At 39.0% G+C, this 26540-nt stretch overlaps 1 protein-coding gene across 1 annotated transcript in view; it reads right to left on the reverse strand.

Moving 5' to 3' along the window:
* Nucleotides 1-26540, reverse strand: part of PTPRG (protein tyrosine phosphatase receptor type G) — a 324449-nt gene that overhangs the window by 19133 nt on the left and 278776 nt on the right. The window contains exons 14-22 of the mRNA XM_072421218.1: nt 26414-26505; nt 14989-15080; nt 8624-8720; nt 6277-6359; nt 5897-6031; nt 3546-3680; nt 2883-3055; nt 2642-2777; nt 356-502 (exon numbers count right to left, since the gene is read on the reverse strand). Of these exons, the coding sequence (XP_072277319.1) occupies nt 356-502; nt 2642-2777; nt 2883-3055; nt 3546-3680; nt 5897-6031; nt 6277-6359; nt 8624-8720; nt 14989-15080; nt 26414-26505 (1090 nt within the window). The remainder of the gene's footprint in view (nt 1-355; nt 503-2641; nt 2778-2882; nt 3056-3545; nt 3681-5896; nt 6032-6276; nt 6360-8623; nt 8721-14988; nt 15081-26413; nt 26506-26540) is intronic.

Genomic DNA, 26540 nt, shown 5'->3' on the forward strand with positions numbered 1-26540 from the left:
AAGAAATATTTATATGGCTCAAGTAAAACAAACAATACAGTCTATGATATGTGCTTGGAATAGTATGAAACCTTGTGTGGCAAAATTTAATCTTCAGCAACACCAGAACATTTCCTTATCCCACGGCACTGTTTAATATTTGATAAAGACAACAAATCTGAGGGCTGCACGGTGACAGTCTTCCTAAACATATAACTTGGAGGGTTCGGAGAGAAAAGGAAATCCTTGTGTTAATGTTATAAAGGGTCCTCAACCTGCAGAGGGTCTTTAACCTGCAGAATGTCCATCATTCTTCTTGGGAATGACTAACAAATTGTGTGTCTTTCTGATGATGTGTGTGGCTGGGTGTCATTACCCTGAACTGTTTCTCCAGCCTCGTCTTGCCTCCTGCTGTCGGTGTCAGGATGGTGTTCACATAGCTGTGCAGCTGGTTCATACACACTTCCGTCTCCTTTCCCAAAATGGCCTCTAATAGTGCATCATGAATGAAGATATATTGTTCCTGTCAAGAGAGACCAGCACAATAAACTTTCCAATTGGATACACGAAAAACTGACATGAATGTTGGAGTGGACTAGACATACATGTTGATTTGAAGTCTACGTAAACCAAAAAAAACCCAAAAGGTTTACATATTGCAGCTTGCTGGTCCTTAAATGTAATGGCTACAGTCGTTTTTATTTTCACCTGGTGATCATGCTAGTAACTCACTCTTTGTCTTACGGTGACAACCTCACACCTTTATTTTCTACAATACTTGGGGTTGTAGGCTGGCTCTACAATCCAGGAATACTGACCCAGAATTGTACATGATGATATAATGGACCTGTGACTGAAAGACTAAAGAGTAAGAGCTTCAAGGTGTTGGTTGGACTGGTTTGCCATTCAATCTTAATAACACCCCAATTTCACCATATCAAAGTACTGCAGCCTAATGCAACACAATGCACTGCCTTGCTTTTTAATGTGCAAAATGCACTACATATCTGTGCAAAGTGATTTACTGGGCTGCCTATAAAAATGAATGGGCTGCCATACACAAAAAAGTGACAATTTGCCCCACTTTTAACATGGATGATTCAGGCAGGTGGTTATTGCAGAAGGGACATCCCTGGTCCCTTTCTTACCTGCCTGATCAACCACCCAGCTGTCACATTTTTCTTTGCTGCACATGCCAGTCAAGATGGCCAAAGATAGTCTTTAGGAAGCAAAGAAGTGGGAAGATGGCGGCATCCTGCGATGGAATCAGGATAGGTAAGCAATCACGGGTTTAGTTCCTTTCTAAGGCTTTAAACTTGACCTTTCAATGCTACAGTAAAAATGTGGGAACTAAACCGTGTTTACCTTACCCACACTCTTCTTGATAGCATTGGGACTTTACCTGCAGGACCAGTATACTTTAAATTGAGCACAAAATATATTGTGAAAGGACAAATACAGACTAAATCACAAGTGCCACCTACATAAAAAAAAGCAAAGCGTTCTCATTATTTTGCCTTAACCCTCCCATTCAGGCCAGTATGATTCACCTACCATTTATAAAAGAGTCTAAACAACACAAGAACAACATAATGTTTTTGTTTAGCGGAAAGCGAAGGAGGAGGCTCCCTCCCACCTGACAGCAGCACTTTTTATCCCCTGGAGGATTCCAGCCCACCTCCCTATCAACCACAAAACACTTAGCTGTCATCTTCAAACAAACGGAGAGCCGCTGCTTCTGTACTGCGGAGCTTGTGCAGCACAACAAACACAATTTAAAGTGAACATGTGTTTTGCCAACGCAGGACAATTCAACAGGTTGTTTACTTTAAAAAGCAACTTCATCCAACCCCCTTTATTTTGTCACATTTGGATAGCTAGATGCACAATGTTTTGCTACACTTTCTCACTATTCTGTTTAATTGTATAAAAAGAGAGAATAAAACCCTATGCTTAGCATTGCTCCAGCTGGAGCTTACACAGGGCTTAGCACTCTCCTTGTCCCATGATGGTCACATGCTTATCTGACCCAATGATCATACCTGAAAGTAGCATGTATTATTTAAGTTCCCAGAATGCAAATGTAACCGCAGAAGAAAAGGAGAGACTAATATACTTTGAGGGCATTAGGAGAATCTATAGATTTGCCCTTTATTAACAATTGTTGGCCGTGCCAATGCAGGGGCATTGAACCTGCCATTGCCTGACTCCTGGGATTTGTGTTCGTAACATAGTGTTCTCCTCAGTCCCTCTTAGCTGGGCGCTCCACCCGGCACGTTTCAGTAACCACCTGGCTATTTTTGAGTGGTTACTGAAGAGTTGGGTCACAAAACTGGGGCTGCTACCCAGCTTAAAATAATATCTGGGTTGAGCACTGTAGCATATATAAAGTTGCATGTGTAATTATTATTATTCAGTATTTTTATATAGTGCCAACATATTACGCAGTGCTTTACAAAGTCCATATTCATATCACTAACTGCCCCCCAAAGGGGCTCACAATCAACATAAATGAGCAAAAGAGACAGACATAGTATACTGCCGGCCCTAGATTCGGCACCAATTTAAGTCTACCACTGGAAGCCTGCACCACTGATGAGAGTTTTGCCAGTTTCAAGAAACAGCCTTTCTCATTCCAAAAAAAAAAAACCCACTCCATTACCTCTGTCTGTACGAGGTAGTTCCGCTGTGTTCTGATGTGTTTCAGAAAGCCCAGAACATTGACTGTACTCTTATCCTTTATCTGCTGCAGCATGCTGTCAATAACAATGTATGTTCCTGTCCTGCCAACTCCAGCACTGCAGGGTGGAAAGAAAGAACAGTTACAATCAAATTTTCTGTGTTTTGTCTTTTTATTATTTATATATATTTAGATACACTTCAAAAAAAAGAAGTACTCTTACCTGCAATGTACAAGCACTGGCCCCATGTCTGCTTGTTGAGCGGCTGATGATCTCCGGACAAAAGTCAGGACTGGCAGTGCATATTCAGGGACACCCATGTCTGGCCATTGTGTATAATGATACTGAATAACCGTCCTCTCATTGTGACGACCCTTTGGGTTTCCTTTTTGACCCTGTGAAGTGAGTAAAAACACAATAAAAACTAAAAACTAAAGAAAAAAAATGTCCAGTGAATTGGTGAAGTGGTTAGGTTATGTTTGCTTCCTGCTAGCTAGCAGAAAATCTTAATGCTGTGTAAGCTCTGATTGAGGCTCCTAAGAGTTTGTACATACTTAATGACTTTGCTCTATACTTGACAGCTAAACCCATTGGTGTAGGAGTAAAAACATGTGAGTGTATAACATGCGGTAACCCCTTGAAAAAACTTTAAGGTATAATTACTCTATGCACAATTCACAGAAGCTTGGTGGTCAGTGGGAAGATCGGCATTCTTACAGATAGCCAAAAACATAATTGGTGTCACTTGAATGACCTGAGAGGTACAAAGTACTCATTGCTTAAGGAAACCCCAGCAACCTCTCTGGGAATCCTGGTTGAAGAACACTGAACTAGGTTGTACAAAGAAAACCGCCATCTCTTACAAAAGACTGATTACTGTTTTACCTTTTTCATCTTGACATTCCTGATGGTGAATGTGCGCACTGTGTAGCAGGCATACACTCTTGTGCTCTTCAGGGTCACCAAAATGTTTCCATACTCTTCGCTATTCTCTGTTGGCCAGTACTGGTCACATTTCCTCTGAAAACACAAATTGTTGAGAGTTGAATGTAAGTTTTATCTGCTTATGTTTTCCTAATATAAATGGTAAAGAATCTGCAAAAGCAAAATTATTACCCAAAACAGGTTTCTGTTAACTCCTACACTACATAGATACAATTTTGTGAAGGTCTGATCTTAATACTTCCTTTATGATTATTGGACATCCATTTAGAAATAATGGACATCAATGTGGAGAGCTTCACTGATGTGAACTTTGGAATCCCAAGCATGCCTGCGCCTTGTAAGGTGACAATGACTGCAGGTCCCCAATTCACACCTTCTCCCACTTTTATCTGTCTGAAGTGAATAGGCTAATAGGTGATCATGGAGCAGATAACAGACTTGGTGGAACAGATCCTAACAGACTTACTGGTCCTTACAAGTTACAACGTTCTTTGCTGTTGGCGCTGCAGATTATTATTACAGGTAGTCCCTGGGTTACATACGAGATAATAGGGACTGTAGGTTTGTTCTTAAGTTGAACTTGTATGTAAATTGGAACAGGTACATTATTTTACCAAATGCAATTAGGACAAATATTTGTCTCAACATATTATTAGGCAGCATGGTGTCCGTTACTGTACAAAATCCTCACTGTGAGCTAATCACAAACAAAGCAAAAAAAAACTTCATGTAGCCTAGACATTCATTAACTTGTGGAGCAAGCTGGGCTGTGATATGCAAAAAGAATCCGCTGCAGAGTTTATCTTGGTCATTAAAGAGTTACAAGAGGTTGCAGAAAAGCTCAGCCTTTAGGATCACCCACAACTTCAGCTGTGTTTAGAAAAAGATTTTTTTCTGCAAGTCAAGCAAACCGCCCCTCCCCACATCTAGCCTCCGTCCTGCACACGAGCAAGCAGGGAAGCCCCATAAGTCGTCTGTATGTCGGATGTCCTGTACCTGTAGATATTTACTTGTTATTAGGGATGAGGTTCGAGATTAGAGCTGCCATAGGCAAGACCGAAATACTGTTTGTTACGTTTTGGTAGTACCTCCAAATTTAAGGTGATGTTCAAAAGCCTAAAGTCCCATATTTCCTGCTTGACCTTTTAACTGCAGTCTACAATGACGCTGAATATTAAAGTAAGGTTACAAAGCAGCCAAAAGCCAGCAAACTAAAAGCTGTTGCAAGTAAAGCTGAAAAAAAACTTTATAGGGGGAGATTAAAGTCAGTCTGAAAACTCTGTTTCATTCAGATTATTATCTTTTTGGGTAACCAAACTGCCGTTTTATTCAAAAATGGAGGGCTTTTATGTTTTTTTGTGTGTGATTCAAGGTTAGTACTTTTAACTACTGCACTTCCTTTAATAATAAGAGAAAAAAAATTATATGAGATACCCCTTAATATTTTATTCGGCAATTAAAGCTTTACATGACCCCCAAACAGATAATTAAAAGGACTTCGAGTCACATGAAAAGACCCTCTTACCGCTATACAATTATACATTTTTTTTTTTTGCACTTCTTTATTGGAATTTCTACCAGTGCCATGCTATTCGTGCTGCTTTTTTGTAGTTTGTAGTACTTTGTCTATTAAAAATGATCATAACTTGCTTAACATTCATTCTTTGTAGTCTGCAATGGGTTTCAGGTTTGTTGAACATCAATTTTATAATTTTCATCATTGCTGCTTCCTATGCACAGCTCCATCTAGTGGCTGCAGGGTAGATGAACAACCCATTCACATAGATTGATTTTTTTTCATAAATTTTGCATTGTTATTGGAAAAATTAGAGCAAAATACATTTTTTCCTAATTATTCCCACTACAAATAAACAATAAATGAAACCATGTGTGTCCAAATTTGCTATCAAATTAAAGTCCTCTCTGTTCCAAAAAAAACAAATATATATTACATAAGGGTAGACTGCAAAGGCCAACAGGTATAATGAATGGAACTGTCTCCTGGTGGAATTCAAGGGGATTTACATAGAAATAAAATGGTTAATAATAAATAATAACACTATACCAACTTAAAACAACACACTATGCCGATTTCTAGGCTGACCACAAAGCCCAGCAACCTCCCCTATAGGTAGACTTGTCAGAAATACAAAGAAACAAGTTGACTTTTTTATATAAATACTGCTTACTAGAGTTCTCTTTTCCCCTTTCATAGCTCCCTTATCCCGCACCCCAGAGTCACATCCCCAAAAGGCAAGAAAACAGCTTATGAAGGCAGATGTGCTACTTACACGTCCTTTTTCTACTAGATTGGTTATCATAACAATGATTCCAGTGTTTTGCTCCCAAATCATCCTCCAGAAATCTTCAAAAGTGGACTTTAAAGGTCCCTGGGCAGCGATGTAGGCCTTAGCTTTGTTGTAGCCCTTCAAAGACAAGCAAACACAAGATGAAAAGCCATCTCGCGGCAAACAAATTAATAATTTAAAGCAATGAAAAAAGTGAACTATCTTTTATGGATTGAATACATGATGTGAACTGTCCTTTTGATACAAATTTAAAAATGAAGAAAAAAAAAATTATGGGGATGCAACATCAGAAAAAAATGAGATTTTTCTCTTTCTATTTGATAATCGGGGATAACAGAGTCATGTGTACTAAGACAACTTACATCAACATAATTGGCATTAATGTAGTCGCTGTGCTTTGAATCTTTGCCAGGAATCGGCCTCAACTTTACTCTGCTGTGATCATCTGCAAATAACAGAGGGGACATTTTAAACATTAGACATTTTAAAATGGTATTTCTGGAGTAAATTTACAGATCACGACCAAAGATGTCATTTAGTTTATGTTGCAAAAAGGCAATATTGTGTCTGTACAATTACCTTCAAATGGTCCAACAATGATGTAGTTCAGTAAGGGAAGGACTTGGGGCATTTGACCTGCTGGGATGGGTGGCCATGCTGACATCTAATTTCTAGCTGTATTTATTTGAAGCACTCCTAAATGCTTCTCCTGAAAATTAGGGGAAAGCGAGTTTACTGAGCAATTGTACTCTCCCCCTATGGTATTAGCCTACCTAGCTTAAGCAGCCTAGTACTTGCCTACCCTTAGGGGGCTCCTCAAGGACCTAACTTTTCTACCCCTGAGGATCCTTGTTACGGCTACCACCTGGTACCACTACCACCACTAACTGGAAAACGTTCTTCTCCCTTCTCACTTGCTTAACAGCCCTTGGACGCAGCCTTTTTTTCGTCTTATCCTCTGAAGAAACCTCATGGCAAAACGCGTCGGGGCGAGAACGTCATCCACTGAATGCACACCCTGACCAAGTTTTATTACATCAGCTGAACCTTGTCTAGCTTTTGTCTTTAAACACCTTATGTAGCAGCTGAGCTTTGTCTACTCTTCACCTTTTCTGCACTTCTTAGATAAATTTAACTTTGTTTGCCAACCCCCCCCGTTTTAGATTCCATCCTTCCCAACCTCAGTAGGGATTAAAACTAGATGTACATTTTTGTTTTTATTATTACTGGGTTGGCAATTTACCAGTCATTGAACGCTTACTACAAGCAAGGGGAACCATACACAACAATATACATGCTGACAGGTGGTTTGTAACGGATGAATTAAAAGCATTGAAGTACATTATGGGCTAAAAAAAATGACTGCTGCAATATGAAAATGATAAAAGTCCCATCTAAAAAAAGTCCCTTTTATTGTACTTCCTGTAGACAAAACCCCAGTCCATGCTACCAGAACTGGAGGGAGCATGGGGCAGCAATTTCTTAAGGACAGGGTAAGCATTGCATCCTCCATTTGAATACTTTACATATTCAGGGTTGTTAACACAGTTTAATGATTCCATACAGGTCTGTTTGCAGGGGTCAGTCTACACAAAACTGATATTTTACAGGTTGGCTAATTCCTTAAATCACTTTGAGGTTCCAGTGATCTTCAGTTCTTACAGACTCCAGCAGGCATCTCGCTATTGGGTGGACTGACCCTTTAAGATACAAAAAGTGCCCTCTGGCAAGTGTCTGAATCATGCAGCCAGTGAATGATCTACTCCCTCATCATTAAACGGTAGCAGGATGCTCAGAGCACAGCAGGAGCTGCAATCAAACGCGGCTTTTCTCCGTGTCCAGCACAGAGTGAAAGTTAGACATTTTTCATTTACATTCAGTCAGTGGAAATTGGAGCTGAAGTGTGTAACAGCAGCTAATTAACATTTAATATTGTGTGTGGAACAGAGTCGGGAACAAGTGTCCACACATTTGGCACGGGCGCCTGGAGCTCATGCCGAATTTCTTTTTATTTCTTTGTAACAATAAAACATTTCTGGAAACCATTTAGTAATTAAAGTGGAACTCTGGGCATGCAGAAAATAATTATCAATACGCCGCCCAACAGCTGATGCACAAAATGATGGTTGTTTTTTAGATGATGTACTACAGAGGCTTGCTTACCTCAGTGCCGCAGCAATCAGTGGGCTATTACCTTGTTCCTCAATGCTGGAACGGAGGTAGACACTCCAATGGCCCACAATGATGATCTGCATTGTGATGATGTTAGCAAGAGGGGCAGCAACAGGGCCGGTTAGAAGTGTTGCTTTTGGGGCACATTGGTTACAACTGGAATTGGGGGGAGAAAAACTGTGGGCTGGTGAATCATAGTAAGAACTCCTCTATATTTCATCAACTTCTAGAAAAAAACAGCATTACATTCTGCATATAAGGATAAGAAAGTTGTGAGGGGGCATTGATATTTATTTTGTGCATGCCCTGAATAAGGTTTAGAAAAGTGTAAGGAAATTGGCTTGGAGGTAAGTGAAGCCTACAAAGATTTGGGAAAATAAGAAACAACCCAAAGCACAATCATTCTACATTTGTATGATACGTAACTGTTGTGCTGATGAAAAAAAATTCCATATTGGATGTCCAGAACTTAACCCACCACTAAATGGTAGAAAGGTTATTTCATACCTGAAGCGATATACAGAGAAGGACACTTACATGCTACAATGTTGATGTATCTGTTTTTATGTTTGTTGTCTGGATGGTTGGAGTGTTCTGCTGTGATGTTCATGTCTGATGTACATCGCTGGACTTCCTGCATACAGAAACAAGAGACATGTTACTTTTCTCAACAATGCAAGCAGATGCAAAGCCAATCACTATTTTGGCATGTAAGCCTTATCACGTGTATGACATTCCCATTTTACAGCCCACGTATACTGTCCAGACCTCTGCTCCTGTAAAGAAAATCCCCTGCTTAAAAAACATCCAAAAAGTACCGTTAAGTACCGTAAGTTAGATTTCTAATAATGTCAGCCCCCCTTGTGGTTCCCAGAGAGGAATACAGAGCAACCAAAATCTCATTGGAACTCCTGTAGTTCACTGGGTTGTTTTGCAAGAGTTCCTCTGCACTCCTAAGGAAACCTGGCCATGTATACACATATATTTCTAATATTAGCCAGCCATTTTTGTTGAAAGAGATATCCTGGACATTATAGGAAGACCTTGCATTGTACTGCAAGGTCTACATTGAGGCCAATATTGGACCCTCCATAATATTACTGTAATGTAGTCAGGTTCATATATTCTATAAATATGATGCTGTTTTAGTTTTGTTTAGTTGGTGCAGCAGCAATGGCTTAATCAACCCCAGTGTTCAACCCAGAAATGTTTTTAAGCCGGGTGGGAAGAAATTGTAGGTGGGTGGTAGCCCCTGTATTGTAATAATAACCACACAAAAACAGTGTGGTCAGTGGTCTCTGAAAAGTGCTGGGTGGTATGCCCAGCTAAAAGGGGCTGGGGAGAACACTGAACCCTCTATTGGCAGCACAGTGGAGAGTCAACCCGCTGCCCTCACACAAAATACATTGTGTCTGGGTCCCCAGTGGTCCATGTGCAGGGAGTTATCTGACTGCTGTAAACTTGGGCCAATGCTTGTGTAAGAGAACATCAGTCCCCAATGTGATAGCAGCATAGGGTCTTCATTGAATATTTTTTTTACTAGTTTGATTAAAAGTTCACTGCATTAATTTGTATGGAGTGACAGGGTAACAATGCTCTGTCTCCATCCCATATCTATGCTTTTTTATTGTCACTCTGTCGCGGAGGGCTCTAATGGAAACTACAAGTGGTCATATCAACACACTTGCCCAGTCCTGGTCTAATATTGTCACCATCAGCAAACCAACCCTGAGAATGTTATACAGCCATCCCTGCAAAACACGTATACAAGTCATGGCTGCAGGAGGTCAGCAGCACTCAGGAACAAATAAAATGTGAAAATGAGAATTTTATTTGTTAAAAATGGACAGTTTTATGACACACAGTGCTTTAGCAAATGAAACATCATTCAGTGAAGGCTTACATCTACTTTAACACAATGAACTATATACAGGAGTTCAAACGTTAAAAGAAACTAAAAATCAAAAACTGATTGCAAGGTTAAGGTTAAACGCATGAACACATAAAGCCCATTTTTTCTTTATTGTGTCACATTTCATGACTTTTATGACTTTAAAGCAATCAGAAAAATATAAGATAAAGATGATTGGTTGTTTGGGGTGACACCACTTTGCACCTTGCTCTTCCCTTATAAGCTCAGCAATTGTTCTGAATGTGTGCCGTTAAAGCATGAAAAGCAAAAGTTTGCATAACGACGTTAATTATAGCTTTATTTACTCATAGTCTGAAGGTTATTGAGGTCCAATTTAATGCTTTCAACTTGTAAAGTGGAATATGGAAGCAAACTGATAAAAGAAATGGTTATCAGTGCACAGCTGCTGCACAAGCCAGAGGGAGCGTGTCATATATATTATGCAAACAGCAGATGTGTCTGTATACAGCAACACGCAACAAAGGCTTTTTATCAACTACACGCAACACATGTTACTGCGTGCATCAAACTAATATAAACATGTGTGTGTTTGATATGTATAAACATAAACACACTAGGCTTATGAATTTTTCACATCTGTGTTAAAGTGGAGCCAGCAGTAGATTTTGTGATCTCTATGGAGAAAGAACAGACATATTAAAGAGAATGTATAGTGGTTTTGTACATTTTTATCTCTCAACTTTTACTTTCATGCTTTTGCCATCATCGAATACCCATGAAATATAGTGTCTAGCTCTAAATCCCCCAGTGCTGACAGTTCTCTGCATCAGGACAGGGGCTTTATTCAGCCAGGTAAAATAAGGGCATCTTGTGTCAGAAAACAGGTACTACAAAGGACAGCAGCAGAGAGGAGGTGAATAATGCAGCCAGAACTGTTTTTTTTTTTCAATCTACACATTGTCTGGGGATACAGTCTTCTTTTTTTTAATGCAGTTGCACTTTTTTTATGTTTCTTACTCTCATATCCTTTCAGCAGGTGGCTCTTTTAATGTTTGTTTCCCCTTATCACAAAAAGCCCTCTTTACAAAATTCTATAGCTCAAGCACCAAGCAATGACTTGTATGTATATATATATATATATATATATATATATATATATGTATAAAATATAAAAGAATAAAATATAAAATAATTTTTCCAATCTGGGTGGCAGTCCTGTATTGTGACCTAACTTTTCAGTAACCACCCACAAACAGCCAAATGAATATTTAGCACAATTTACCAAACTGCATTAAATATCTTACCCATTTGACTACCATGCAGTTGTTTGTTGGGCTTCAAAAAAAGATGGCCTACACATGGTCTACCTATTTACTTTGATAAGAATAAGAATTTGATGACAGACCCGATCAGTTATCCTCTCCTTTCCTCTAGAATATTTTTGATGATAGGTGTGGCCATTACTGAGTTGTGCTAGCACAGAACACTGCAGTGGGAGGACAAGAATCACCTTTTATTTAATTTCAAATAAAAAAAAAAGTAGGCTATGATAACAAAAAGATGACTTGGAACTTTATTTAGGCTGTAAATGGGAAACTTGACTATATGACATGTCTGTGTCAAACGTAAGGATGGTTAACATAATTTATTTCCACTTAAATTGTCTATTTCAATTTCATATTTCCACTTGGCTGCCATTTTGTGCGGTGACATAACATCTTCCTTGAACAGATACCTTATACAGGCGCAGAGGATTAAAGTAGTTGGAGTAACAACACAGGGTTGGTACAGATGATCTGTGCGAAGTGTGGACCTAATTAGAGTCAGCTCAAGTTCAGAGATGTGCAGCTGATTATTTTGAATAATTAAATGGTGTCAAAAACAGCTGTGAGATACAGCACAGGGATTTCAGTTCATAAATAATTGAGGAGATGGCGATGCATGCAATCAGCCCGATCACATGGATCTCCCTAGACAATGAGTGTATGCCCTGAATGCTACCAGGGCCGTTCGTCAGGGCCGTGCTGATCGGTCATCCAGATAGGCCCCATCACCGGATTCAACCAAAGCTCAATTAACAGAACGTACAAAGCATAGGGGGCAGAACGATTATTTAACATATACTTGGCATATTGACATATTAAAAAAGGCATTTTTAGTCTTTTTAAGGAGAGGGATAATGGAACCCAATGTGTGCACTCATCAGGATGCAACAAGGAAACCGTAATAGTAAGGCCGCATACAGATGCCAGATAGATGTTAGATAATTATCATTGGAAATGTGATTTCAGTGACAAATGAATGAACAAATAATGTTCACACAATGCCGTTCTGTTCTTTGGGAAGGGAAGGCTGAGCAAGCAGAACCCTACTATGCTCTCCTCCACAATGGTCATTACAATCAGTAACTCATCAATTGGCCATGGCAAACTGACGAATGAAGTCGGGACCACCGTACAGATGTCTGAGACAAGCACAGGTGACAATTGTCTGATGTGTGTACATAGCCTAAGAGTTCTTATTTTCATTTGATGTTACAGTGCCCCAATAAAATGACAGATAGTGTGTTGCCTTGCCAAGTGCCCACATTTGCTCTTTTAGGTGCTGTGACACTCCCAGTTCCCTCTTTTGATATTAGTTTGTTCAGCAATGTATCACCAATTTATTTACATTCTCTACTCCACCTTTGCCCCTCAACTACCCACCCAGGCCATCTCTGAAGGATCTAGAAATGATTCATTCATCCATAGTTTCTGGGTACAGTGTGATTTTTTTTTTTCATTAGGATCAGTTCTATATACTTCTTGTCCCATAGACAACAAAAGTGAGTTGAAATGTCATAGTAAGGAGAAACCACCTATTAGACAACTGACTGATGTCCCTATTGGAGATGTTCCCATTGTTATGTCCAAGAGACAACAAGATGCAGTAAAAAGTTGGAAGAAATCCCCTTTTAGGTAGTTGTCACTGAAACAGATGTACTCATTAAAGGATAAAGAATGATTTTCCCTCAACTTCTATCCTAGAGACACAAAGGGTGTATGGCTAAAGGTGGCAATGCAGTCAACACGCAGGTGGGAAAATGCCAGCAACCACAGTCCAGTATCAAAGCACACAGTTAATGGAGCTGTAAAAGACAGTAACCATTGTACCATTGTCTGTGTGCAGTTTACCTGGCAAGGACCCGATCAAGGTTCAGATTTGATATATGTGCACCACGAAATCGCAACACCACAATGAATACTTTAATACTGAACTGTGGTGTGCTGACAGTTTTCCTCTTGTAAGCAAAGGCAAGAACCTGACGGGGTTCTGACTGTCCATTACACTTTAACCTATTGGGAAATTTTTTTGATGGACACACAAAGACACTTTTAAAGCTTTGAGGATTCTCCATCATACACGATCAGAAAAATGCCTTTTGCTATACAAATCGATGCAGGAGGACCTAATTTTTACCTAATTTTTGCAGCCGTGACTTGGCTCCACCATTGCCACAAAATCCAATGTAAACTCTATTGGTGGTAATAGCTTAGTTACCAGCAACTAAACTGCAAGGATTCCATTTCTTAGGATGATTCACTTTTATCTCAGAGCATGTCCTGACTTTCCAAAGGCTTAAATTATGGGGATTGAAATTGACATTTTAAGCGTGTAAAATTATACACCGTGAAAGGCTTTGTGCATTTCCCTTTTAATTGCAGCATTTTTTATATTTGAATCCTGTTTTGACTGGAACCACGTTTGGCAATGATCACAATGTGTGCATGAAAGGAGCAATTATCAAGCAGCACCATCATTGCATTGTTACTCTGAAAAGGCTCTTTTCTCGCCAGGCCTCACTTTGCCCGTATGTGTGTGGGTCACATCTGCATTCAGCTCAGCCGTTCAACAGCGTGACAATATATCTCACTTAACTGCAAATGAAATTACTTAAAAACATAAAGATAATTTATTGCCGTTTGTTTAATTGTGCTCGCAAACTACAAGCCGTAAGGTAAATTGTGCCATAAAAGGCCAACATATATAATTCATATTATTCACACATATATATTTAGGCTTTTTTTAAAAAAAAAATGGTATAATTTGAGTATTTTTCAAAGTGGAGTCCACAAAAATGAATTATTCAGTTTTAGGCATATGCTGATGGGACAGAGGACTTGATTACTTTTCAAAAAGGTTTCAAAAAGAGGTTTTGCCTGTTTTACTCAGCCCTAGCGTGACATATTTTGATCATTTTGTTTGCTGGAAAGCAACATCATTCACCTCCTTTGGGTTCACAGAGATTTCAGTGTAACATGGTATTATACCAGTAGTCTAATATTGGTTTCTTGTTTTAAAGCATATCCAAAACCAAGAACAATAATGTCATATATTATGATATAATATAATATAATATATATATATATATATATGATATATTATATTATGATAATATTATGATATAATATAAATATAATATGTAATAGATTGGTCTCAGGTCCTGATGTGTTTCATCACTTGGGCTTCCTCAAGGGGTAGTGGGAACCAAATAGATAGTAATCTTGTGGAAGGCCGTATAGGGAAACATTTATACTGTGGGTAAGGAAAAGTAGTATTGATGTATTCATATTAAACACATAGAGTAGAGTCAATAGGTTTAGTCCCTGAAAAATAAAGTGAGGTAATGTTGTATATTTACAGACTGGTCAAAACCTTTGAGTTAAGGTTCCGAAGAGTAGCAGAGGATTCAGCAGCAGAAAGGTAAAAGCCAAAGGCTCTCTCTATACCTCACTAGTCTTTCAATTCTTTCAAGGATAGACAGCATTAGTAATAAATAGCAAGTGTATGACTTTCAGGTGCTGACTTTTTAAACTGAGGTCTATATTTGCATAACTGAGTGACTGCCATAGTTTGTCATTCCCTAGGCACTTAGTACATACAGATATAAACATTACAGACCTACTAGCACAGTTCAGCAAGTTTAATAGCAATACAAGTTTATGTTCATGTCATGCATAAAAATAGATCTGGAAAATGTATTTCCTACCTCAAAATCTTCAGAAAATCCATGCTGATTGTTGGCATATAATTCACTGATATGTTTGACAAACTGTTTGATAGGAATGGCTTCCATGTCATCTACCAAAGAAGAAAAAAATAGTTAGTAGATTTGGCTGCTTTTGCATCAGTATATATAATAAAATATGAGCAGGAGTAATACATAAAGGGCTTTATTTATAAAACAGGGAATCTGACACTGCCATTGAAACGCAAGGACCTGAAAGATTCCCACGAGGGAATATTTGAGGTAGTGTTCTAGTCCCTGGTATATGAATAGAGCCCAAAGTGTTTTAAACATGGTGGATTATATGCTAAACTTATGTTTTTAATTCACCAAACATTGTATCGGACCAATCTGTTGCATTATTCTTTAGAAACTTGCTGTATTGATTTTTGTAGTTCAAAAAAATGTATATGAAAAAAAAAATGTAAAAAATTAATCATGTTCTCACTACATCCTCCATGATATGAAGCATCGCCCTTCCCACACTCCCACTTGCTGAATCGTCCAAAGAATTGGCATTTCCAGTCACTCTTTCCAAGATATGTGAAATATTAGGCTGCATACACACGTTCATTTGTCGTTGGAAAGGATCTTTTATGATGAAAGATGCATGAACGAGCTCTGTACATACAGCACTGTTTTGCTCTATGGAAGGGGAGAATGACTGAGCGGCACCCCGCTATGCGCTCTCCTCTTCACTTGTATTATGATTAGTCGTGGATTCGCCAGGACAGATCCATTAACGACGTGGGATGAGTGCGAGACGTCGGACAAGAGTCATCTTGTCGACGTGTGTGCGTAGCCTTTGTCAAGAGTGCCCTCAGTTTTAATAAAATTTTGTTAGATTTGATGTTTTATCAAGTCTAACTTCTAATCTGACATTCACTGAATGTGAATCCTCCAGGTGCATGGGTTTGCACACATATAGATCCACTACCAGCTACTACTAAAGAGAAGTTTAGTAAAATCCACATTAACTGCTTTATAAATATACCTCTAAATGGAAAGAATATTGTATTCCGAATGCATGAATAAATCAAAGGGTGGGCATTTCTATTTTCCCAAAATTTGTCATTAAAATTAATTATGTAAGTATTAGAGGCTGTGTACCCAGAGTTATTACAACAAACAGTTTTTTAATCAGTAACAGTAGTCATACTTTATGATGAAAGAATGCTCATTTAACTAGTAGCAATCTAGCAATGTATGAATTGTCAGCCCCCCGGCGCCTGTTGAATAAAAATGCCTTAATTGTGTTTTTATGCTTCAACTTCATTCCTGCTAAGGCTGAATGCAGTAATTTCTATCACAATAAAAGATACATACGTTGTCAAATTTGCATTTAAGAACACATTTATTGTGGTGTATGGAGACTCTTTTCAAGTGATTTTATTATGAGAAACAAAACTAATATCATTTTGTTCTATGCAGCCTGGTTACTAGTCAATAAAACAGCTGTTCCCCTCTGGAAAGAAACTATTTGAGGTGTATTCATTAAATGTACATTAAATGATATTCTTTTAATAAAAGAGAAGTGTTGTTCCATTACAGGTAGGCTGTGTTTTCCGAGTCAACACATTTAGGAAAATCTGTAGCTGTAATATATACCTGCTGTCTATGAGATCTGCTAGACTTTTTATTTAAAGTAGAACTCCATTTTTGCTGTTTGCCCCACTCACACTTTCCTTACCCTCCCTAAGCTGTAGCATTGCCCCTGACTTTCTCTACACTCTGGGTATTTGTTCTTTATGGGCACAAGGACACTCTGTTCTGCCCATTTGCCCCACTTGTCATTTACATTCCCGCTAATAAGAGACACCACATCAGGCAGGTTGGAATCACGATATCCAGGACTGATCGCTGCTTGCTTGTCATTATGTGACCCCCATTCAGTTCTACAAGAATGGCAGCACTGCTGTATAAAATACCCCTAAACATATATTATTCTGTGTGTTTAATTGGCTTACTGCTTTTCTACATTGGCATTAAAGTTAAAAATGTATCCCCTGCAATACGATTTTTTTTTATATTTGCCAAGATATTTCTTAATCTTACCGACTTTAAAAGGAATGCTGATCCTGTGGCTTTCTTTTCAGAACACTAACATTTGTTATTAACCAAGTCTTACCCTCCCAGTGTTCTCCCAGACCCTTTTAGCCAGGAGCACCACCCCGGGACTTTTCAGTTACAATACCAGGTCCACCACCCGCCTACAGCTTCTTCCCACCTAGCTTGAAAAAAAAAAATTCTGGGGGTAAAACTGCCTTCAATGTATATTCTGAAAAAGATTAATTCAGCCTTTTTTTGAGTTTTGGATAAAAAATAGTTACATCTGCTCTAATTTTTATTTTTTTCATCCTTCTTAGTTAGTTTCATAACAGAACATGAAAGAAGATCTCCCCAAAGTAAGTGCATATGTCTCAGTTCACTGTCACTAGAACAAATGTCCCCAATGAAGATTTCCTCCTTTGGTTTCCAGTGACAGCGAAATTTTATTATTTCCCATCACTTTGAGTTCTGAAACACATACTACAATAAAACTTGAAAAGTTACCTTTGTTTTACTTTCTCAGCTCTAGCTAAAACAAAAGAGGAAAACTGAACTGAATTTGGGTAAATCTGCACTTTAAATCTCCTGGATTGTAAGCTCTTTGGGGCAGGCGCTTCTCCTCCTGTGTCTGTATCTGTCATTTGCAACCTCTATTTAATTTACTGCACTGCGTAATATTAAAATGTTGGCGCTATATAAATCCTGTTTAATATTATTAATAATAAAAGCCACTTTACAGTGCCCTGACATGGGCCATTTATTGGCACCATCCATGGTCAAAACTAGCCCACAGCCAAGACAGAGACGTTTGGTGGCTTGCTGTGTCAGTGCCCTCAGAGAATCACAATATTATTTCCTCCAGAAACAATTCAAGCCTCTTGTGGGACACAACAGGTTAAATTGCTGCTTGATAAATGCCACAGAACATAGGACACTTTGTCTATATTTCTGCAGTTTATTCCCAATGTGTTTGCTCTTCAAGGTTATTTAAGGGTTCAAGGGGTTTCAGAAAACAAAGACACACAAATGTCACGTCTGGAATACTTAAAATTGTATTTGTTTGGGTATTGTCTCATTGTTCAGGATCTGGAGGGACGGTCGGTGTTTCAGTCCGTTTTGTTTTCATCATCATCATTAGAGACAGCCTTTCTGTAGGAGTCTAGCGACCCAGTTTTCTTTCCACAGTAACGTGGTCTGGCAGAGTCTAATGGAGTTATAAGTTTCTACTGTGTAACTGCTTTAGACTGGAATCCTAAATACATGATACTTTTTCATACGACTTCTTTACGTCAAAGTTGAGATGATGGCTGCCTTAGGAAGATTGGGATTTAAAATACACAGAACCTGGGGTAAGGTAAGTATCCTCACCGTTTTTATTTCTGAGCCCGTTCCCACTAGTGTGCTGCAATGAATGAAAGGGCTTACCAGGTGAAAACATTTGTGGTACCACAACGCACATGTCATTCCCAATACATATTTATGCGAGGAGCTAACAATCTAAAATGTCCCCACCACAGTCCTAGTCTGTCAGTTTTTATTGTATAAAAACGTATGATGCTCAAGTATGTTTTTTTGGCATGTGAAAGAAAACCCATGCAAAACAAACTCCATGCAAATAGCATTCTAGTGTTGCAAGGTGAGAGTGCTAACCACTGATTAGATTATAAATCTAAGACGTGGATATCATAGAAGTGAGGGCTGACAGGGATATCTGTAAGACCTGTGCAGAGATATTGGCTTTATTTCTGTCTGGTGCTTCCCAGCAGAAGATGTCACTGGGTGGTGCAATCTTGCTGGGGACCATTGTATGCATCCAATAAAAGTGAATATTAACTTTTGATTATCGGTAATTGGGTGTTTTTTCCTGTTACTTGCCCCACAATAAACCCACTTGCTACAACTGCAGATAACTAAACTTGTATGCACCTAAACAATTAACCCGACCAAGCAGTGGGGTGTCGAAATCTGCATGCAGTTTCATGTGGTCCATACAGTTGTTTAGCCATTAAAAACCTCCCGGTAACTGGCAGAGAGGTCCCACAAGAAACTGATAGGGCATAGAGCCATTGTAATTTCCATGGCACTGGCTACATTCAATTGGAGAATCTCTTTAAGAACTTATTGACTTCTGAGAAAACCCCTTTAAACGTGTCAATGATTACTTTAAAAGTTTCACATCCAAATTGGACATTAAAATTGCAAACAGACCATGTGGAGAGACTATTTTGTTCCGTCTAGAAATAGCACAAGGTTAAGGTCAAGTTAAAGTCCCTTTGCTCAGTGATGGGAAACATATTGGAACTGAAGAAAATTGGATAGGCATTTTTTTTCCATCTTTATAATGGCTGATAGGGTCCGGCGTTCAATCAGTGTTACAATCTGTTCCATTTAAGAAGAGGACGAAATACCGAGTGGGTGCGCTGGTTGGGAGGAATGATAGAACATCACATCTGTTACAGCAAATTCTACCAACTATCCTTTCCAATACCAGTGATCTGCTCTAGGAAACATCACACTAAGAAAACAAAGTCAAAGCTGTCTGCTGAAATATATTAAATGACAACTTGCTACTTAAAGAAGCTCTCTAACAAAATGTTCTTTATTATGTGTATGTAGCTAACGTATCTTACAAGATATGTGTGAGTTGTTTTAATTTGCATTTATATTTTATTATTTATATTTGCCTTAAATCCCCTGTTAAGACATAGAATCAACGTTGGGTTAACAGAAATACAAAGCAAATGCATTAACAACTTAACACTGCTTCTTTATAAGATCCAGTTAAAATTAGACATGGCAATCTAAATCAACCTTTCTCAACCATTTTACCATGTGGACCCATTGCAATGACTTTTAGGGAACCCTTGACAATAATACCAATATTCACAACTCACAGTACATTAGTGTGATGGTCAGTGGAAAGAATGGCACTTAGGCTACGTACACACGTCAGATGATTCTTGTCCGATAACCGTTCCAGGGCTGATAAGTATCTGGCATGTGTACAGTGCTCGTTGTTCATGGATTTGTCCTGGCGAATTCACGAACTATAAATTGTAATACAAGTGAAGGGGAGAGAGCACAGCAGGGTGCTGCTAGATCGTTCTCCCCCTCCCCTCCCTAGAGAGTAGAACAGCACTGTATGTACAGCTCTCGTTCGGTCTTTTGTCATTGGAAAGGATTGTGAAAGATCCTTTCCAACGACAATTATTGAACGTGTGTACATAGCCTTACAGTGCTGGTCTGGGGGGGGAAAGTCAACCTTACAGATAGCCAAAACCATAATTGGTGTCAGAGGCAATTGCCCTGAAAGTCACACATTGTTTTTTTGCCCAAGGAACCACTGGAAGCCTCTGAAGGAACTCTGATGGAGAAACACTGTTCTAAATAAATTGCTTGACGCATGTGTACACCAGTTTAAAGTGATCAGATCTAGAATTTAGTTCCACAATTCCCTTCTCTGGTAAGGCCATGTTCAGACCAGCGGTTTTACTGCTCGGAACCACTTGCTTAATAAGACCAAATGGGTTCGTCCATTATCTATTATTTACCATCCACATTTTTTTTTTTTTTGGAAGCTACATGTACCGTCGGGGGTCAGTTTGCTGCCCCTGTCACCTCCATAAATTGAATTGGTGTCGTTGGTCAAGCGTTTTATTCATTTGAGAACAGTTTTTACAAGCAATTTTGGTTCGTAAAAGGGAACCAATCTGCTACACTTCTGCAGCTGCTTGCACAGGCAGTGACAGTGACAGCCTGTTACTTTTCCTGGGCAGTAGGTGCCCGGAGATAGTAAATGCCACAGTACACCACTGAGCATGCCCAAACTTTAATTCTAAATCTTTTTTCCAGTTAAGAGACAAGTTTTGCCATAGTACATGGGTGGAAAAAAAGGGGAAAGAGAGGACAGTCACACATCATAGAGACAACATGGTGATAGTAAAACTTAGTAAAAAAGCTGCAAAGACAGATTTCCAACTGAGAACAAGGATTTATATACTGGTACAATCTGTCACGCCCTAAAAAAACAAGAGAATGTTAGGGCCTTAAACTAAGAGAAGCCGAAGTAATGTGTATGTGCACTATATTCATCACCAGAAACTTTTGTCAGAGATTGAATGACACTTTACTCAATTAATAAATTCCTTGTAAATAAGTCATGAAGTGGAAATCTGTTCTTTTGATCCTTTGTGGCTACACTGAGGCAATATTTAAACATCGTTAAATATTAATTCCTGCTAATGAAGTAGTGGTATAGACTTTATTAAGTCGAATAATAAGAGAGGCAGACAAATGAATCCCAACTTCAGCTAGACAAAACACATACTTGAAAGAGCAGCCCTCTTCATCGCAGGGGGCCATTCAACATCATCAAACACTGAACACAGAAGGACACTAAGAAGTCAAATTACTTTCTACCTCCTCCCTCAAACTCCCCATTTCCCATACAGCCAGACCTTCCTAAGGTATGATTATGTAGACAAAAGGAGGCAGGCGAGATGGGAATCAATACGAGTTGCTGACATTGATTAGTCAACGAGAACAGCGGTGAGGATTTTAATTACAGCTGGGAGTCAAAACACTGTCAGGGATTGAAACTGCAGCATCTAATTAGGCAATTCCTTTATATTTAATATTATGAATATGGGGAGGACAACATATTATCTTGCTATTAATGCCAGTTTACTCCAAGGTATAAATCAAGCAAATACAATCTAGGGCACATTTTTAGGGATTTCTGCTGTAAACACAAGCCCATGTATTTTAGGTAATTATCTGTATTATAAAATACATTGTTCATAGCTTCAGGAAGTCTATATGGCAGAAAAAGTATTTTACACCTAAGTATTTTGTACTCGTTATTTCCCATGCTGGCTCTATTGGCATTGCTCTGTTAGAAGGGGGTAGGCTGCAAAGTCTAACACCAACAAACATTGTAGCATGTGCCTTCAAAGCCGAACAAAGGAGAACAAATGCACCCACAGAAGAGACTACAGGCGGCCAAGTTTAATTATTGCACAGACAGTCCACCATTTTCAGGAAGCTGGGCCGGATACGTACAGAACAGCTGATTCTGGAGCATGTAAATATGAAGGAAGAAAACTATGTGAAAGAAACCGTAGCTTCAAATGAAATATTTTAGCTTTACATGCTGGATAAAACCAGACCTTGGCTTCTTACATGGTTTGGACACTCAACATTAAGATTTCCTTTGCCTAATATGTGACTGTCCATATGGGACTTTTTGGTATTCTGGCTACCTTTTAAGTATTTCACCGTATCCTGATACGTTCTCTTTAATGAAGAAATAAGTTTAATAGGGAACAGTGCAAGCCCCTTAAAATGCCCGAAGAGATGTGCAGACCCAGGTGATTTATCTGTCCAGCATCTAACAAAATGAAATTAGGTTTAATTGCATTGACCCTTAAAGATTTGTATTCCTCACACCTCCTTTAGATGTGTTTACTGTGTCATATGGTGGCCAAATGTCTCACCAAGAACAATGGGAAGTGACACATCTGTTCATCTCTACAATCAGGAGCCACCACTATCTCTATGATAATGAGCTCAGCTATTCTCCCCCCCTAAGAAAGCCATACACAGCTTTGTGGTAGTAAAGAATCCTTAATTCTGGTTTATTACTTATATTAAAGCCCCCAGCAACTTCTAAGGTTTCTGGATAGCACTGTACAACCAGCCAGCAATACCATTTTTTTATTAATCATTGGAAGGCTACCCACAGATTCCTAGAGAATTTCAGGTTTGTTAGTACAATGCACTTCCTGCAATATCTTGATCAGTAACCAGAGATAATGTGTGAAGGCCAGGGGTTAAAATAGTCTTTAAAGTGCAAATATTGCATTGTGTATTAGTTTATTGAGATAACATGGCAAGTGTACAATCCAACTGTTTTTGGCTGCAGGTAATTGTCTCTTGCCTGTGGGGATTTGCAAAAATAACAAAAGAAAGGCAAAACATTAATTCCTGTTTTTGTTGTTTCTCCCCAAATTGATCCTGGGCTTGACCCATGTCATGCCTATTAGGCAATGACATGTTTGGGACCTTTCAGCACTGATAATGAGTTAAAGAGAGTTTTCAATCCTTTGTAAGCATAAAGTTCTGAACAGAAGCTTGCACATGGCTTCTTCTCTTTTCCCCCACTGGCCAAATGAAAAATCATGGGAACAAAAGTCAATGACTGGGGCAAGTCCAACTACTAGTCTGTACTGCCAAACTGAAATGTTGTCTGCACAGAGGCTCTGTAAAGCTACAAAAACATTGGATAGTTCTTGCTCAAGGGGAACGGTCACACTTATCCCATGCAAAAATGTGTAATTGAGGAAATGTGTAGTGGTCCTCAGACATCAATCATCGATCTGCCATATTGGAGTGACGAATGACCGATAATGACGGATCACTTTGAACTATGAGGGAAAGTACAGTGGGGTGCCACTCATCCGTCCACCACCTTTCTGTATTGTCTACAGCCCTCCTATGTTCATCTGTCACTGGAATCAATCACAGAAGATCATTTCCAGAGACAATCATCTGATCATATGATGGTTAAGTACATGACTTTTATTGGGCCTGAATAACGAGACCGTAAAGTGCTGCAGATCTTTGGGAAGAAATCAGTTGTCATTATATGTATTTTACTCCATATTTAGCTGTTTATGCACAGTTCAGCCTTAAAACTCATTAATTCCTCTCACTCAGCCTTTTGTTAGCCCCACTCACTGCCGAGCTCCTATCTTGTAATCCTCTTTGGAACCATTTGCATTAGGATGTCAGAACTATTTTCCAAACAAGTGTGACAAATGGAAAGTGTAAAGAAACCTCTTGTTTGCCTTATACACATAAGTATTATTTCCAGATTGTTTTTATAATAGTTAAAAGGCTGATCCATTTTTTATATTTTTATTACGGTTTATTAACATAACTATAAAGCCATTTATGTGTTGAACACTGACAATGTGACACAACATGATCAATGTGATCGCCTGGGATTCCAGACTAGATTACATGCCAATCAGCACATCTATTCTGCAAATTAGATCCATTCAGACATCCCTGTGCTGCCTTCATCACAATAGAAACATTTTGATCATCAATTGTTCCACAATGTCAGAGATAACATGGCCCTGCAGGACCTATGCACAATCATATGAATAAACACGTATGAAAGGCTTCTTTCACAGATATTCTGGTATGTGTGTTTTAGTGCATGCAGGCTGCAGCTTGAGGATACCGGATGCCTGGCTGCCATTGGCTTTAATGCTGTTGGATCGTTTTCTAATGCATCCTTCCTGTCTTATGGACCCAAGTTTACTAATAATGTGGGAAATATATGAAAGTGTCTACAAATACAGGATAATCCATGATGAAAGACTCAGATCTATAGTACACTGGTCTCTGTTACAGGACCTAGCTAAATGAAGTGCTAAGTGCATTAATTCACCAGGAAGGATCAAGGGGTCTCCATGATGGGATTCCAATGAATTGATGCATGTTCCCACTGACAGATCTCAGCTGGAAAATAGGATTGGGCAGGTGTCGCACTGAAGAAGAAGATTGGATTATATGGACTGAGAACACAATGAATCATGAGGTCCTTTGCTGCTGTAATGTAGAGGGAAATGCAGTTTAGATGGAAGCGCTCCATAATGTATAGTATTATTGTAACATTGTCCTGGTGACCATTTTGAAATTTCATGTTGATCTTAATTGGGTGACATTTTTTGATAGTTTGCCCCATGTGTTACATAATTGCCTTTTAATACAGTTTAGTCTTTTTCTGGTGATTTCTTTTGGCCTCTCTTAGCCACTTTCTATCTAGATGCTCTTGCTACAGCGTCAGCTTCACATTTGGACCAGGTTTTGGTTGTGACAACAATGGACCATTCATGGAGAATGCTTGACAGCACTGTCCCTGGGTGTCTCAGCAAGGGTTCCATGTGTGGGAACACAATCAGGACACAGGGACCCTATAAAAGGAGGAGTTATGGCAGGATCCTTTAAAGCGGCAGATATTATTTGATTGGAACACGCTAAACCTTTTAAATCAACCTCAAACATATTGGTTTCTTTTAGACAATTACTAAAGATAAAGTTAGCAGTGTTGGAACACATCATTCACCCCTTAGAACAACTCAATATTTTAGAACTAGGCGATAAGGAGAGTTTTCTATACTTCCTGTTGTGTCACCAGGAAAAGTATCAAGGAGGAATTTCTCCACTGAAGACACAGGAGTAAAAACATTTTAAGCATTCAGGTCAATGCAACTAAATGGCAAACCAGCAATATATGCCCTTACTTATACAATTCCCTGATACAGAACCTTGCTCATCAGGCATGAGACAAAATACACCGGCCCTGGCCTGTACTAGGAGCCATGTTACTGATAGAGAGAATGCACCTGGGGATCTGTTGTGAGCTCATTGTCCAGGGCAGTGTTTCTCAAACAGGGTTCCTCCAGAGGTTGCTGAGGGTTCCTTGAGCAATGAGCAGTTTGTGCCTCTCAGATCAGTTTAAGATCTCAGTGATTTTAAGGATGACATTCTTCCCAATGACCACCAATGTAAGAGACAGGGGTTCCCTGAAGACCTGAAAGTTATTTCAAAGTTTCCCCTATGTTAAAAAGGTCAAGACGGGCTGCACCGACAGTCCTAGCGGAGCATAGCAATACCACACCAACTAGGAATCTCTTTGTTATTTCATTACTTGTGAAAATGTACCCTCACTTCCTGTCCCAGGGACAGATATCTCCCCATAGGAAAATATAGACAAGACAGCAAAAAAAGGGGAAAACAGAAGTTCTCAACTGTCCCCACTCAATCCAAAACTGAAATTTGTATGGATAATCAGAAACTGATGACATTTTATCATTTGATATACGTTTATGATCATTTTACATGTAGTTGACTTTTAAAGTATATCTATTGCCAAAACCCAATTTTTATATCCTTTTGGGCCCCTGGTGGATTTTAATTGCTGTCTGTGCTCCTAATGGGGAGATTCACTCTCTATATTCATAATTTTACAGTTGTCACTGCAATAGAAGGTGAGAAAAAATCTTCCACGAGGACACTTCTCTGGTGACAATTTTCTGGGGATTTTACATCACTTCCTGTTCCAACAGGAAGTGAAGCGTGCCCAAAGAGGCACATAGACAGAAAAAAAAAATCTACAGTTCTGGCAATATATACACTATAAAATCATATTGGTTAACACGCAACCAGAATTATTTTTTTCTAAGAGGTCTATAGTAAATTGACAGACTGCTTCCACCATATTTCTACAAAATGGCTACTTTTTCACTTAAATACATAACAATAATGCAGACGTTGGTCACCGTACCTGGAATAGGAATGATGGGTATGTTGTCATTGGGGACGACTCTCGGCGAGCTGCTATCATCCACATAGAAATGAGCTGTCTGAAAACACTTCCTGTATCGGAGAAAAGGGAAACATAAGTGACCCAA

This window comes from Pyxicephalus adspersus, chromosome 8 (genome assembly GCF_032062135.1).
Source record: "Pyxicephalus adspersus chromosome 8, UCB_Pads_2.0, whole genome shotgun sequence".
NCBI classification, from domain to species: domain Eukaryota; kingdom Metazoa; phylum Chordata; class Amphibia; order Anura; family Pyxicephalidae; genus Pyxicephalus; species Pyxicephalus adspersus.